The sequence below is a fragment of the Alternaria incomplexa genome (genome assembly GCF_024043165.1).
Source record: "Alternaria incomplexa strain BMP 0042 chromosome Unknown scaffold_15, whole genome shotgun sequence".
NCBI classification, from domain to species: domain Eukaryota; kingdom Fungi; phylum Ascomycota; class Dothideomycetes; order Pleosporales; family Pleosporaceae; genus Alternaria; species Alternaria incomplexa.
The window spans coordinates 358,411-372,698 of record NW_026249864.1 but is presented as its reverse complement, the minus strand read 5'-3'; the positions used below and the strand labels follow the sequence as shown (position 1 = coordinate 372,698).

General features: G+C 53.1%; 5 protein-coding genes across 5 annotated transcripts; 3 read left to right on the top strand and 2 right to left on the bottom strand.

Moving 5' to 3' along the window:
• Window positions 1-283: 283 nt before the first annotated feature.
• J4E90_009192 (uncharacterized protein) lies at window positions 284-1,613 on the top strand (the record flags this gene model as incomplete). The annotated part of the gene is made up of 3 exons (XM_051438712.1): window positions 284-524; window positions 588-835; window positions 888-1,613. The coding sequence occupies 3 exons, from the start codon at window positions 284-286 to the stop codon at window positions 1,611-1,613; spliced, it is 1,215 nt and encodes a 404-aa protein (XP_051287375.1).
• A 1,496-nt stretch (window positions 1,614-3,109) lies between these two features.
• J4E90_009191 (uncharacterized protein) lies at window positions 3,110-4,977 on the top strand (the record flags this gene model as incomplete). Its single annotated transcript, XM_051438711.1, has 3 exons — window positions 3,110-4,027; window positions 4,092-4,469; window positions 4,672-4,977. The coding sequence occupies 3 exons, from the start codon at window positions 3,110-3,112 to the stop codon at window positions 4,975-4,977; spliced, it is 1,602 nt and encodes a 533-aa protein (XP_051287374.1).
• A 357-nt stretch (window positions 4,978-5,334) lies between these two features.
• On the bottom strand, window positions 5,335-7,440 carry J4E90_009190 (uncharacterized protein; the record flags this gene model as incomplete). Its single annotated transcript, XM_051438710.1, has 2 exons — window positions 5,335-6,956; window positions 7,137-7,440. The coding sequence occupies 2 exons, from the start codon at window positions 7,438-7,440 to the stop codon at window positions 5,335-5,337; spliced, it is 1,926 nt and encodes a 641-aa protein (XP_051287373.1).
• A 1,533-nt stretch (window positions 7,441-8,973) lies between these two features.
• J4E90_009189 (uncharacterized protein) lies at window positions 8,974-10,314 on the top strand (the record flags this gene model as incomplete). Its single annotated transcript, XM_051438709.1, has 2 exons — window positions 8,974-9,166; window positions 9,239-10,314. The coding sequence occupies 2 exons, from the start codon at window positions 8,974-8,976 to the stop codon at window positions 10,312-10,314; spliced, it is 1,269 nt and encodes a 422-aa protein (XP_051287372.1).
• A 715-nt stretch (window positions 10,315-11,029) lies between these two features.
• On the bottom strand, window positions 11,030-11,646 carry J4E90_009188 (uncharacterized protein; the record flags this gene model as incomplete). The annotated part of the gene is made up of 3 exons (XM_051438708.1): window positions 11,030-11,254; window positions 11,324-11,538; window positions 11,610-11,646. The coding sequence occupies 3 exons, from the start codon at window positions 11,644-11,646 to the stop codon at window positions 11,030-11,032; spliced, it is 477 nt and encodes a 158-aa protein (XP_051287371.1).
• Between the last annotated feature and the right edge of the window lie 2,642 nt (window positions 11,647-14,288).

Sequence of the window (14,288 nt, the reverse complement as noted above, 5' to 3'; positions counted from 1 at the left end):
CGAGGGACGCGACTGGCGAGAACGAACGAGGGCAGCCCTCGTTGTTTAAAATGTGGCGGACCCCCACTTGGGGGATGAGTTGCAACCTCTCGCAGCCGCCAAATCGTACGCAACTGTACACCACCGTGAGCGACTTCTGGAGTTTTGCGCTCACGTCAATTGCGAAAAGCTCCACTTCACCACGCCGAGTCTCACGATCTTGCCGACAGGCTTTCGATAGCAGTGTCAAGCCTGTGCGCTCAGTTCCCGCGCTTTCGAACCCTCCAGGATCAAGAGAACGGTCATGAATCCGATTCAAGCTTACCCTGCTGAGGGCGTGGTCGTTCAAGATGCTCATCACGGCCACTACGCGCCCGAGGCAGCTCATGACAAAACCGGTGCTGGCACATATGTGACATCTGAGAATGAGTCGCATAACGGTGCGGCCGGGAATGAGGTTCTAGAACGCGATGCGCAGACCAAGGGACGGTGGTTCCAATACCTCAAGACGAAACAATTCTGGATCACATTGGTCCTTGGGCAGGGTACGCACCAAACACACTATTACTGGATGTTCGAAATGTAGACTAACAAGGTATTACTTCCAGTCCTCGCTCTCTGCATCACCGGTACAAATACATTATCGTCTCTGCTCGCGGAAGAGGGTACATCGATACCCGCCTTCCAGTCCTTCTTCAACTACGTCCTCCTCAACATAATCTACACATCGTATACCCTCTACAAGTACGGCTTCAAGAAATGGGGGCGAGTCGTCATAAAAGACGGCTGGCGGTTCTTTATCCTCGCCTTCATGGATGTCGAGGGCAACTATTTCATCGTTCTGGCGTATCGTTACGTAGGTTCTTGTCCATTCTCTCGTGTAGACTTGCATGCTGACACACGACTAGACCACCATCCTCAGCGCCCAATTGATCAACTTCTGGGCCATCGCCGTTGTCGTAATAATTTCCTTCTTCTTCCTCAAGGTCCGCTACCACTACACGCAAATTTTCGGCATCCTTCTGTGCATCGGCGGTCTAGGCGTAATCTTCGGCTCTGATCACATCACCGGTACCAACAACTTTGGCGCTACGGACCAAGTCAAGGGCGATCTTTTTGCGCTTCTAGGCGCCACATTCTACGGTCTGTCCAACGTATTTGAAGAGTGGCTGGTTTCCGAACGGCCGCTGTATGAGGTTGTTGGCCAACTTGCTTTCTGGGGCATGTTCATCAACGGTACGCAAGCGGGTATCTTCGACCGCGCCGCCTTCCGCAGTGCGACTTGGAACGCCAAGGTTGGAGGCTACCTCACCGGATACACACTCATCCTTTCCCTCTTCTACTCCCTTGCACCGGTCCTGTTCCGTCTCAGCTCCGCTGCATTTTTCAACATCTCCCTTCTCACAGGAAGCTTCTGGGGTGTGGCGATTGGCGTCAAGGTCTTCGGATTGAACATTCACTGGATGTACCCCATCGCCTTTGTCCTCATTATTATTGGACAGGTGATCTACTTTTTGCGACAGAGTATGGTTGGTGAGGCGCTGAAGCCATGGTTGGGCAAGGATCAGGAAAGAGGCCATGCAGGTGTGGGTACGGCGAAGAAGAGGGTCGAGAGGCCTGAGGCTATTGTCTAGGAGTGGACGTTATGACGGCAATGCCAGAGGGATGATTTCGATTTTACTTATAAGATCATTTAAACCTACGAACCCTAATAAAAGACTCTGAATTTACATGTCTTCTTCGCCGATAGAGACGACTAAAAAGGCCAGTTTTTGCTATCAATGTCTCAACCGATCTAGCAGCTACGAGATGAGCATCCTCCGTCCATACCACCCTCGTCTATCAGCCCACCCTATCGACCAGTCGCGATACGCAGTGAATAATTCCATTGTGATGATGATGTAGCCGTGGTTTAGTTGCGCCGCACACTTGACCCTGAGGTTCTGCTCATGATCCCTTGATGTCGTAGCTCCAATCGGGTATAATCGGTGAAAAGAGCCTATTCGGAATACGAAATGAAGCCCGCCATTGCTTGAGGTTGACTGGCAAGGCATATAGGCCACGCGAAAATGCGTATGAGTTGTCCATCAAACTCGCTCTTCTACAGTAAGATTAGAAGCTCGTGCGTGAGGGAGATGCTAAGCCACCGCGCTTCTCACACAACGGCCAGTTTTCCTTTCTCACAAGTCCAAGAACTCGCCGATTTTTCTTTCTGCCGATTGGAAAAGCCGGAACCTGATTTCAAGAATGAGGGAAAGGAAGACGCCAGCCTCGACCCAGAATGCAAAAGTCGCAAAGTTCTTCCATGCAGTCCAACAAATGACATACGCGGTTGTTATGCCGAAGCCAGCAATGGCTGCGCTTGCAATCGGGGTTGTTGATAACCAACCCTTTTCCGAAGCTGTCAAGATGAGATAACTGACTGCGAATGCTTCTAGCGGCAAAAACGCCATGACGAGGCACGTGAAGTCGTCGTTGGCTGGTAACGAGGGTGACACGTAGGCAATGGCGCCTGTTATGATCCAGCAGGCTAGATTACCCGTAAATGCAAGAAGCATGGTACCAGCAGTCGGTATGTGTGGAGACTCGTGTATGCGATGTGTTTGAGATCCGGCTGCGCCGTCTGCCTTGGCTGTAGTTGGAGGGCCTGCAACTTTTATATTGCTCATGGTGACGGAAAATGGTGAACTGTTTCTTTGAGAGATTACGCTCAATTCTTCTTTATAGCGATTCGTTTTACGGTCTTTAGGACTTTCTTGATTTGAACTTGCGGGTAAGATGACGGACGCCAGGCCGTCACGTTCGTCTGGGTCGGATCGCACGGCATATCAGCAAATCAAAGGCAAGGTTCTTCAACCTAAGGTTCTTGAATTCGGCCTTTTGAGTAATGTCACATGCGCACGAACACATTCAGTGACTGTACTCGTTTGCGTGGAGCAGAGGCAGTTGAAGCTCGTGCCTAGGTACCTAGGTAGTATTCGTTACTAGCCTGTCTTGGCTGACGCCACTTATCACCTGCACCAGCCACTTTCCAACCTTACTTCATCTATACTCTTCCTCAGCAAGCATTAAACCATCCTGCTCTATCCGTGGCAGCTCTCAACCTAAATACATACAAATCTCGCAGATCATGTCTTCGCGCGGTCTTCCCGACGTCTTGATGCAAAAGGTCGACGATTATGTCGATTCGCTGGCGCCCCAGATCCAGCCCCGTATCGCCTCCGAACTTGAAGTCTTCCAACAAAAGACTATCGACAGCCTGGAAACCCAGGTCGTAGACGCTTTTCGTTCATTGTTCGGTAAAGACAGGCCGTCTTCGTCGGATGGCAGCCGATCGGGCCCTTGGAATCTCAATGACGCAGCACCCGACGCCTATGGTGGACAGTCATTGCCTTTTGCGGATGAAATCGCCAAGTTGACGCGTAGCTTCGGTCAGATTTCTGATGAAGCGGGCGGGGATTTGCGCGATATATTCGATCTTACGGAGGGGAACCGAGGAGGCCCAGAGCAGTCTCGATCTGTAGACGGGGATTTCTCGTCTGGAGCTCGAGGTTTCCTTTCATCGGCTCTGAATGTCGTGCAAGATCATTTCGACGAAAGAGGGTCAAAGGGTGGTCAGTCCTTTGAGATTGGGGGTCTTCTCGGTATGATCAGTAGCACAATCAAGGACGCATCTCAGAACCCCGAGGAGAAGGCGAGACTTATCAGCCCAGAGATCAAGCAGACAGTTGGTGACAAGTTACGTCAACAGCACGCGCCTCTCGCTGAGCAGTTCACCCGCATAGCTCTGGAACACATCAAGCGCTGGCTTCGTGGAAACACAAGCACGCGCGACTTGGGTGATGGTGCGAAAGCCGAAATTGCCGAACAGGTGGGCGACCTGGTAAAGGGCCTTGGAAATTTGTTCGGGAGCAAAAAGAGCAGCAATGAGGAGACTTCGAGAGGCTTTGATGACTCTAGTCGTGATGGCGAGAGCAGTAGTGGTGGAGGCTTCTCCCGCGTCATCAGTGACAAGCTCAGCACTGGTCTCGCCAAAGTCCACCGAGAAGTGAGTAATATCACTGTACGAAATTTGTGTGGGAAAGATACTGACATGACACACTCATCTTTAGGTTCGCTTGGAGTTCCGTAAGATCCTCGGAGCAATCGAGAAACAACTATTCGAATTGTTACCTGATCAATTCCAACGTCCACTCGAGAAGATACTAGGAGGAAATCCTTTCGATTCACAGCTCGACCGCGACGCGTCCGGTCCAGCAGATCGCGGGTTTGGAGATGACATCAAGTCCAAATTGCTCTCCAAGATCCGTGCTTTGGTACAAAAGGTACAAGAGACACTTCGAGAAAGCATACTGGGTGTAGTCAATGGTGGTCATCGCAAGTTTGAGCGTCAGAGCTGGGTCTTCGTGCAGGGCATGGTAGAACAGAAAGTACAAAGGTACCTGCCAGACGTCAAGATCAACGTCCCAGACGATATCGGAAACGAGAACGTAAGCGTCGGATCCCCGACTGCGAACACAAGCATGGGGGGAGGTTACCAACCTCCGTCACAACCGCCACACGGTGACCATCGTCCACCCCCCACGTCTGGCAGTTACAGTGGACAGGAACATGTGCCGCAGGGATACAACAACCCCCCACAGTACCAGAGCCGTGATCAATACCGAGAGGACCCTAGACGCGAGTACCAAGATCATCAGGCGTCACAATACCCACCGCCTCAAGACTATCGACCCGAGCATCACGGGCCACGTCATGAAGGCTATGCTCCTCAGCAATATCAACCACCTCAACATCACCGCCCTGAATCATATCCATCTCAGGACTACCGATCTGAGCACCATGCCCCACCTACACAGGGTTACCATCAAGGACCTCCAGACTATCGTTCGGAGCAGTACCCACCATCCCAACAAGGCTACCCTCAACAAGAGTATTCTCAGCGTGACTACCGCGGTGACGGGTATCGAAGGCAGGACTATTAAAAGAGTCGCGTAGGGGCACTAACCATGTCAAGCGTGCAAGGTACAGGTGTCAGCTTGCGCGACTTCTTCCACAACCATACCTACGATGAAATAGCAATCAATTATAAAGCCATCGATGACTTCCCGTCTGTAGTTCCCGGGCAGATGTATGTAAGCGTAAGATGTATGACTAGGACTGCAATATCTTTTCGGTAATCGTAAAAGCCGAATTCCGGCTGAAGATTCCTGGATTACGTCGCAGATACGATTACTATAATAACTAAGCGCTACCGACAACTCCATAAATGCAGGCCCAAAGAGATCCGTGGTATCATATATCTGTTCCTCCCAACAATCCGTACGCCTGAATGATCCGTCCCTTGTAGTCCCCTTATGAGGACGATGACGCAGAATCTTCAGCAGAGGGCGAAAGCGAGGCTCCACCGACCCGAAGAGCTTTCAGCGCAACGTCAACTTCAGTGGTCGCCATCTTCTGCCATTTCTCCCGCGTGTCTTGATCCGCCAACGCATCAGCACCAGCTTCACCAACCTTTTCGTATAGCAAACGTGATACGTCGCGATTGACGTCGGTATACTCCTGTTTCGTGACTTCTTTCTTCAGGTAAATGGGTTTTAACACAGCTGTAACCATGCGCTGCAGTTCAGCTTTGGTAGAATACGAGAGGGTCGGCCGGCTAGGCGACGAGTCCTTCGAGCGAGGGGGGCTGCTGAGGCCGACAGAGCGATGCGCGAGTGTGCGACGTCCGGGGCGGTCGTCGTCTGCAGGGGAATACGGCGAGTAGGTTGGCGACAATTGCTGGTCCTGTTGTACAGGTGATGTGGTGCGAGTAAGATTAAGAGGCGGCGGTGTGGACATGCCGGGAGGTTTCTGGTAGACCGGCGACAGACCTGGGGAGGAATGTTGGGGAGAACAAGCGCGCTCCACGATGATGCGCCGGGGCTGTGGGGCGGCGATCTCCTTGTCGCGCTCGGCAAACCGGTCGACCTCGACCTCCTGAAGCAACGATTGCAGAAAACCAGGCGCGGGAGTTGAACTCTCACCGGTTGGAACTGCAGGGGGCGATGATGCAGCAGCAGGAGCGTGAGTGCTAGCCACCGTGTTGCGGCGTGCGGCTGCCGACGATGACTCTCCGTTGTCCAGGTGCATACGGGTTCGAGGGCGCTTGAGCTTGCGTTCTGGCTTCTGCTCGCGAGGCTCAGAATCGGCAGGAGAGGAGTCGATGGACTTGCGTTTGCGGCCTCTTCGGCTACTGGTGCTCGCTACGCTGGGGGCAGGACGTGCGTCACCTTGGGCTAGCTGCTCGCGCGCCTTCTCGAATTGGTTCCACGCCCGCAGTTCTTCCTGTGACTCTGGATCTTTTGGTGTCTTTGGTGGCTCGCGATGAAGCGTTCGATTCGTCGGTCGTGTAGCGCCGTTGGAGTTGCGGCGTCGACCGGTTACAACATTGTCAGTGGCGATTTGGAAGCGAGTGCCGGCTCCGGCCTGTCGTGCGACTCGCATGCGCTGCTCCCATCTACGGTCATCGCGTCGCGTGGCATCTGACTGGTTCTCAGACTGTTCTTCCTCGTCAAAGGGGAACTCGATGTCAAACTGCAATCGGTCCCAGACGCTCTGCCAGACGCCCACCCATTCGTCAGGGGCATGATTGTGACGCGGCACACGGCTCCGGCCGTTGATCCAGGCAGCGGGACCTCGTACTGCAGGTCGTCGTCGGGACGCGGCTTCCAGCAGACTAGGATTCTCAACACAGCCCTGGCAATACCAGGGCCCGCGAGATGGCATCCGGTCGAGTCCAGCACAGAAGACATGGCAGAGTTGTTCGCAGCTATGGCAGTACATGAGCTGCGATGCGTCGCCAAATTCATCACAGACCATGCATGCATCGTAGCTTCCGTCATCCTCCAGTATGTAGTCGTCGTCGATGATCATGGACGGATCGATATCGGCGACTTGCTGCTTGTCTTGCACGGCGTACTCGGATAGTTTGGGTCCTGGTGAGTTGTTAGTCGAAATTCCATGTTGACAGAGCCACCTTGTGCGGCAAGACATTATAGGTTTGGGTAGAGGTCATGCTGAGCTTGACTGACCATTTAGCCAGTAGCTAGGCTACTATCAGCCAACAATAGCAGCGTCACAACCGCAGGGCTCCGTAGCATCCAGGACTGACATACCTCCAACGCGCGCGCTGAGCTCGACCATGTTGAAACTGGCTCGACATATAGGGCAACTGTTCGCTCGTTCGACCCAGGGCTTGAGGCACTCGTTGTGCAGATCGTGGCCGCATGGCAGTAAATGTGCGACCAAATCGTCCTCCTTGGTAGACTCTACGGCCGCCATCTTATCCTTGGCATGTGATTGGAGGTCGACATCAGCGCCATCCTCAAGCGGCTTGGTCGCCAGCGATGATGCGGTGGCGGTAGGGCCGTCGTCGAGGGGGACGAGATCGCCGAGGCAGACTATACACGTCTCGGCCATTGGTGTGATGCTTGGAAGTGAAAGAGCGGAAGTACTCGTCGACGCGATTCATAAGTTGGGAAGATGATCAAGTCGAGAGAGCGGGGACTGTGGTTTAAGTAGCGGACGCTAGTGGCTTGGCCTGCAGCCACACTCCTAGGCAGTCGCAACCAACCCCGGAAACCCGTGATGTTTGCCAGCCCTGAAGAGGATGCCCAAGTGAAGACTAGTGGCGCCTTTGGTAGTGTAGAATGCGTGACGAGATCCAAAGCTGCTGCGGGCGGGCAGATGCTAGATGATCAGTCATTCTTCGCGCTTACCTTACCACGTGTTCGGGACCCGAAGGAGCAGTCCGGATGACTTGCGATGTCACCGAGTGGTTACCTATGGTGTAAATATGTTTCAGTTCAACCGCTTCGCTATCTCTTCAACTCTTGATTGTGTCAGATGCGCTTGTGGTATGCATACGGAAGGCGCGCTTAGCCTCAAGGTACTCGCATCGGTTTCCGTCTCGCGTCTATGGGGCATTCTGAAGTGGGAAGTCCGCGCATACAAGGCCGGACGGACTGGAGATCTGGACAATCTTATCTTCGCGAGAAGACGTCACTATGGAATACACTGATAAGATAACGACAGCTGCTGAATCTGGTGTTGATGGGCCGAACAATGTGTCTGCAGCGCAAGCTCCCTCGGCGTATGGTGACGTGCAGCGCTACCAATGCCAGCCCTTGTATATTCGATACTGCGTTGGAAGACGACTCGAAAGTTCCGCCTTTGTATGGACAAAGTAAAGCAATGTAACGGGTCTTGTATTTCTACGTGTAGCGCCTCGGGCGACCTTGTAGGCGCCGGACGAGGATACCGCGCGACGTGGGCGATGTGAGTTCGCGGTATGTTTGCGGCGGCTTCTTGCATGTAGCTACCATCATCTTGAATCCTGCTGTCAGGTCTTCCTGTGAGATTTGCATATTAGCGACACTGCGAGAAACGTGGGTGTCGCAGAAAGCAGACCGCTTCATCTGCACTGTCGCGCTCCTCCACCAGGCTTCTCTGCCTTCATTGCCCGATCCAGAGAGATGACTCAGTCGTGCGATTGGAGTACAACAACTTGTGTGGAGGCCGAAAAGCCATTCAAGGATAGCGGTGAGGAATACAATTCATCGGCGTGGAGGGGCATTGCTCAAATTCAGCGTCTGTTGCCAAGGCGCTTAGAATATTTCGAGAATAGTGCATGTCCACATCGTGATCTATCTATGTAAAGGCTTACTCTGTACGTGGTATCGTTAGCTGGCGATCATTTTTTATCTTGAGCTGTGTTGTAGTGCAGCACTCGCGATGCGGCCTTCCTTCTTATGAGGCGTACTGCGAGCGGTGCAGATATTGTATCTACCGCGCACGCCGGCGCCTGCCTCGGCATGACCGCAGGCATCCAAAAGAAGGGTCTTGTCCGAGTCGCGTAGTATTCAATGATTAGGAATTTCCCCTAGCTGCACCCCGATTGACGTTTTCCTGTCTCCTCGTCTCTTCTTTGCTCAATCACACACCCTCATCAGGATGGCTCAAGAATCGCGACAATATGAGCTGATCTTGCTGGGAGCAACCGGATATACCGGAAAACTCGTTGCGGAATGGGTGACTACCCATCTGCCGGATGATCTCAAGTGGGCTGTTGCTGGACGCAATGCGAAGAAACTGCAAGCTGTAGTCGACGAATTGACGAAGCTAAAGCCAGATCGCAAGCAGCCAGGTATGTGGCGACAGAATCTGCGTTACAAATATGTGACGGACAAAATCTGACGGGTCAGCTAACGAGACCTAGCTATCGAGACATGCGAGCTTGAGCGCCAACAGCTAGAAACGCTTGTTAAGAAGACAAAGCTCATCATCACGACGGTGGGCCCCTTCATGCACTATGGCGAGCCTGTCCTTGCCGCCTGTGTGAACAACGGCACACACTATCTAGACTCCACTGGTGAGGTGCCATGGATCTACGACATGGTTGCCAAATACGATGAGCTTGCGAAGAAGAACAAGACCATCGTCATCCCCGAATGTGGTCTCGACTCTGTTCCTGCAGACATCATGGCGTACGTCCTCGCACGCGAGGTGCGCAAGCGCTACGACGCACCCTGCGAGCGCGCCATCATGACACTCTACGACTTCAAATCTGGAATCAGTGGTGGAACATCCCTTACTATGCTGGAACTCTTCAAGAAATACTCACTCAGTCATCTCGGAAAGTCGATGCACCCATACTCGCTGTCGCCGGTTAGCGCAGACAACGTCGTCGCAGCACCGTCGGGACGCTTTCCATACAGTCTTTTCGGTCTACAAAGTATTCCTGAGCTTGGAGGCATCCAGACAACTGGACTCATGGCAAGCGTCGATGTATGCATTGCACATCGCTCGTGGGGTCTGTACCAGTCTTCGGGTGATGACACCCTGCAATATGGTCCCAAATTCCGGTTCAACGAGTACGCGCGTGCTCCCAGCTTCTTTGTTGGGCTAGCACAGAAGGTCGTTCTTACTTCAGTCGCCGTTCTGCTTGCCATACCAGTAACACGCTGGTTGTTGGAACCCGTCTTCAAGATGGTCATCCCAAGCCCAGGCCAAGGACCGTCGAAAGAGAGCATGAAGGATGACTTCATGCACTACCGTGGTGTTGGCACCACTGGGGACGGAAAGAAGGTGATTGCTAACCTCGAGGTCGCACATGGTGGGTATGTTGCCACAGCGATGACACTCAGTGCCGCCGCCTTAGTCGTTCTCCGAGGCAGGCTAGAGGACAGCGAGGCGGGTAAGCTAGGAGGTGGCATTCTTACACCCGCAACACTGGGAGATGAGTACGTGAAGACACTGAATGACTTTGGCATGAAGATCAGAGTGGACAAGTAAGATATTGAGCGGGAAGGCCTTTGGCCAACAATTGATCTCCAATATCCAATCTACGAAAAGTTCATTTGAACACAGCATGTACGAAACGAGCAGATCACATGCTTTGATCGTAACCTTACCGCACGTGGCTTCATCATACATCATCCCTGGTCTTCTCATCAAAGTGTCACGAGAGCGATGATGTCAATGAAAAATACGTTTAGCTAGTCTTGACGATGTACTCAGCTTGCTAATCAAGATCGATTATGCAAAATGACTAGACCTATTCCTCTCACTTTCAATGCACCTACTCTCTCGACTATTGTCGTTTCCGTCTTCAGGTGACTGCCTCAGCAAATATACAGTAGAGACGTGATAGCTAAGCTATAGTCCCCTATTGCTGGGTTGTCGTTGATCGCTGCTTCGATTCCCCAACCCCTCTATAGTGGATATTGGAACGACAATGCATTAAACGGTACGATGGAATCTCCCCTTCTCGAAGAGCTCAAAGCAGTCGCCCGATTGTGTTCTGCCAGCCCCTACAGAAAGTCTCCAACACTAGTGCAGCGGCTACTTGGGCAAAAGCGTTTGGTTGAGGGTCAAATGGTAATTCCTGGTGCTGATGTAAGAAAGTGCTCGGGTATTAAACGCAAGTATCGCTCGTCCTCGTCCGCTACGCCTCCTCTCTGATCCACCGTCCGCATCCAACAGAGTAGACTCCAATAGCCCAGTGTGCTCATGACCCGCTGTGTGTCTCTTCCTTCTTGGTTGTACCATCTTCCTTCTGCCTCGCACCACCGGGTCCCTGCTTAGCCAAGGCTTCAATCATCTCCGCAACCGCAAGGGCCTTTGTCCGGTTCGCTTCTTCATCTGCGGGGTCTGAGAGGGTGTCGAGGCCGCCGAAGAGCCAGAGTTCTTGTAAATCGCGGATGAGGGTGGAGATGCCTTGTGCCGTTCGGATCTACGCACTGTTAGCCCAGCCCCGCTGCGTTGGGAAAGCTGGCGTGCGGTATGGAAGCTTGCGACGCACCAAGGCAGCACTTTGTTCTCTAATGACCAGCTCCCTTTGTGCAGACGTTGCATAGTCCAATGCCGGCGGAAACTCGGTTCGTGTGTCGTCTTCCGAGTAGTCGGTCGCATCCTGCATCTTCACGGCGCGAAGAATGGTGGAGAGGTAGCCGTCGCCGCCCCATGGGTCATCTTTCCGGTTGTCGACAATGGAAGTGCATAGTGCCTCGGTCTTTGCTGCAAGAGGGTTAGCATGCGCTTGACGGGCTCTCGTGTGTCTGCATCTCCATAGCGTATATGGCACATACCGAGAAGTGCCTCTTTCGTCCGCTCTGAAGGGTTCATAGCGGGCTGCAGGTGTGTCTGGCGCTCTGAGTTGCGGAGTTTCGGGAGTGACCTCCAGCCCGATCAAAGGGCTTATCGATAGCTAGCTCGCACAACTTGTGCTATGCAAACTTGGCTGCCGGCCCTGCATTCGACTTGATCCAAGCATGCGATCGCCACGGTGATCAACACGGGGGGCTTCAAGTCCCACAGTCCGAGGGTGAAGATCACAGTCTCGCGACCCAAAACCTCGGCGTCGCGTCACGCTATTGATCAACCCGGGGCATGACGTCCTTCAAAGGGGCCCCGTGTGTCGCCAATCTGGGACCGAAGCATTTAACCATTTATCCCCGATGATACGATGGACCCGGTACCTGGTAGTATCGCGCCATGTCAAATCGAGTCCCAGGTGTCTGTTCACCCAAGGCATACACCTGGCCATGACGGCGACGTCGAAAGCTTCAGCGGCTCGTCACAAATTGGCTGACAATTTGTCAACGAGTCGTGCATGGGCATTTTGACGAGTTGGAAGCCCGCGGACAAAGTTGGGTTTAGACGTTCCGTGGACGTTCGGCCGTTCGCGTAATCGAAACCATCGTTACCAGCACGGATGATCGTCAGGAACGGCCGCCATACCCGTCTCCACCTGACGCCCGCTTGTGCTACAGGTCTTGTGTATCGTGCCGTCTTCGTCGTCGTGTCTTCGGGCAAAGCAGACATCTCACACATGGTCTGCTATCACGCAAGCTGAGAGTCTGAGACGGTCCGTCTCATTCATGGCCCGTGAACTGGGCCGCAGATAGCGACCCTGCATCCGAAAGCCACGTTCCTGGTTCAATGGCTGGCTGCCTAGGCGGTAGACCCGGGAACGCCGCACCTTATCGCGCAGCGACCACCTTCCACTAGCCTGTTTGACACGGACAATGTCCGATTTCTTGTTAGAGGGCCAACGGAGCGCCGACTACTGCAATACACTGTATTGCTGACCAGGGTTCGGAACTTGTCCCGTCTGTGGCTTGCGCCTTGCATGCGTCGCGCATGTATCACTTCCAGCCATGTGGGTCTGCATCGATAACATGCTTGGGATGCATCGAAGAATCCGAGCGAGGCCTATGTTTGCCGAAACAGAGACGGGTCGACGCAGCGTGCGAAAGAAGCCATGTCATAAAATCGTCGTGATTGCTACTGGGCACTATCTACGTAGATGTGTAAAATTTGCGGTGGACCATGCTCACTAACGTCGTGTGCTGAAACACTTGCAAAAACGCCAGGACTCCTGCGTCATTTGTGCTCCTTTAAACGCTCAAATCCTTCCCAGTCGTGATATAAGAATAAAATAGTTTAGAGGAGTAAAATATCGGCCCCAAGCGCTGTATTGCCAAAACGCCTTGGCCGATGTAAAATCACGCTAAAATGCAAGGTGCAGAGGTTCTCCAATAGGTCGAAAAATGGTGCCTTAGTGGTCAAGGCAATCAAACTTGCAGCACTCATACAGAGCACAGTATGCTGCGTCGGGAAAGGGTGTGCCATGAGCTGCGGCTCTTGGCACGCTGTGACGTAGGCCGCGAGTTGGGAGCAGAAGGTTGAGGCAAAGTCTGGGGTTCAGATATGTGTTTTCGCTTGACCAAAGTGGCTTTTGCAGGTTGTGGGTTGATGACGCGGACGATCTCGTCGTCGTCTTTGGATTCTTCAGACTTGGATGTGCCTGTCGCGAACATGAGCAGTTGAGCGTTGAATCAATTAGGGCTGCTTACGAGAAGAGGCTGAAGTACGTCTGGAAGTGTGAGAAGACGTCTCCACCGAGTCTGCACCTAGGATTAGCGGGTTTGTTAACCATCAATGCCGTATTGCTTACCGTCTGGAGAAGAAACATTGGATAAAGGACTCCGTCGTTTGGTCATGGAAGACCTACTGCTCGCAGTCTGGCGCGGTCGTGGACGATAAGTCGCAGCAGGTGGGAATGCTGGTAGAGTGGGTACTGGCGGTATGTTGTCTGAAAGATGCAAAGGCTGGCCTGACACGGGTGGACCGCGTCCTCTAACACGGTTTTGCTCATCAATTTCCATGGACAGTCGCCGAATCACCGCGTCTATGGAAAGGCCCTCACGGCTCTTGGGTCTGTGGTTGACGGTACGAGTAGGGTTCGGTGTTACGCCGCTCCTGGCGCGCAAGGCTGGGTGTATGAGGTCGGACGAGTGGTCGAGTTTCCGTCGTACTGCTTCGGGCAGCGGTTGAGAGGCGGTTCTACTCCTTCTTGCGGCTTTGATCCGAGCCTGCAATTCTTCAGCGGCGACCAATTTGGGGTTCGCAGCAGGCGCATCCTCGTGTGCCAAAGGCTTGGAAAAATTGGTAAAGGGCGCGGACGTGGGTCTCGGAGGCTTTATCGTAGCAATGGGGTCTTTTTGGTTGAATGCTGCTGGTATACTCCTGTGTTTCAGGGACGTGGACATTATTGGTAGTTGGTGATGAACGGGGTGCAAACGTGTTAGGATCCAAGTCGAAGGGGTTTGCGGAAGGTGTTTGGCTTCTGGGGTAGCGTAATCTATAATGGATAATTATGATTTCCCAACAGTCGGGGCGGGAGAGGCACTTGCGTAGCGTGGGAACTGGGTTTCTGTCAATGCGCCGTTGCTTCTAGCGCTTCAGATGCAGATCCCTCTGTG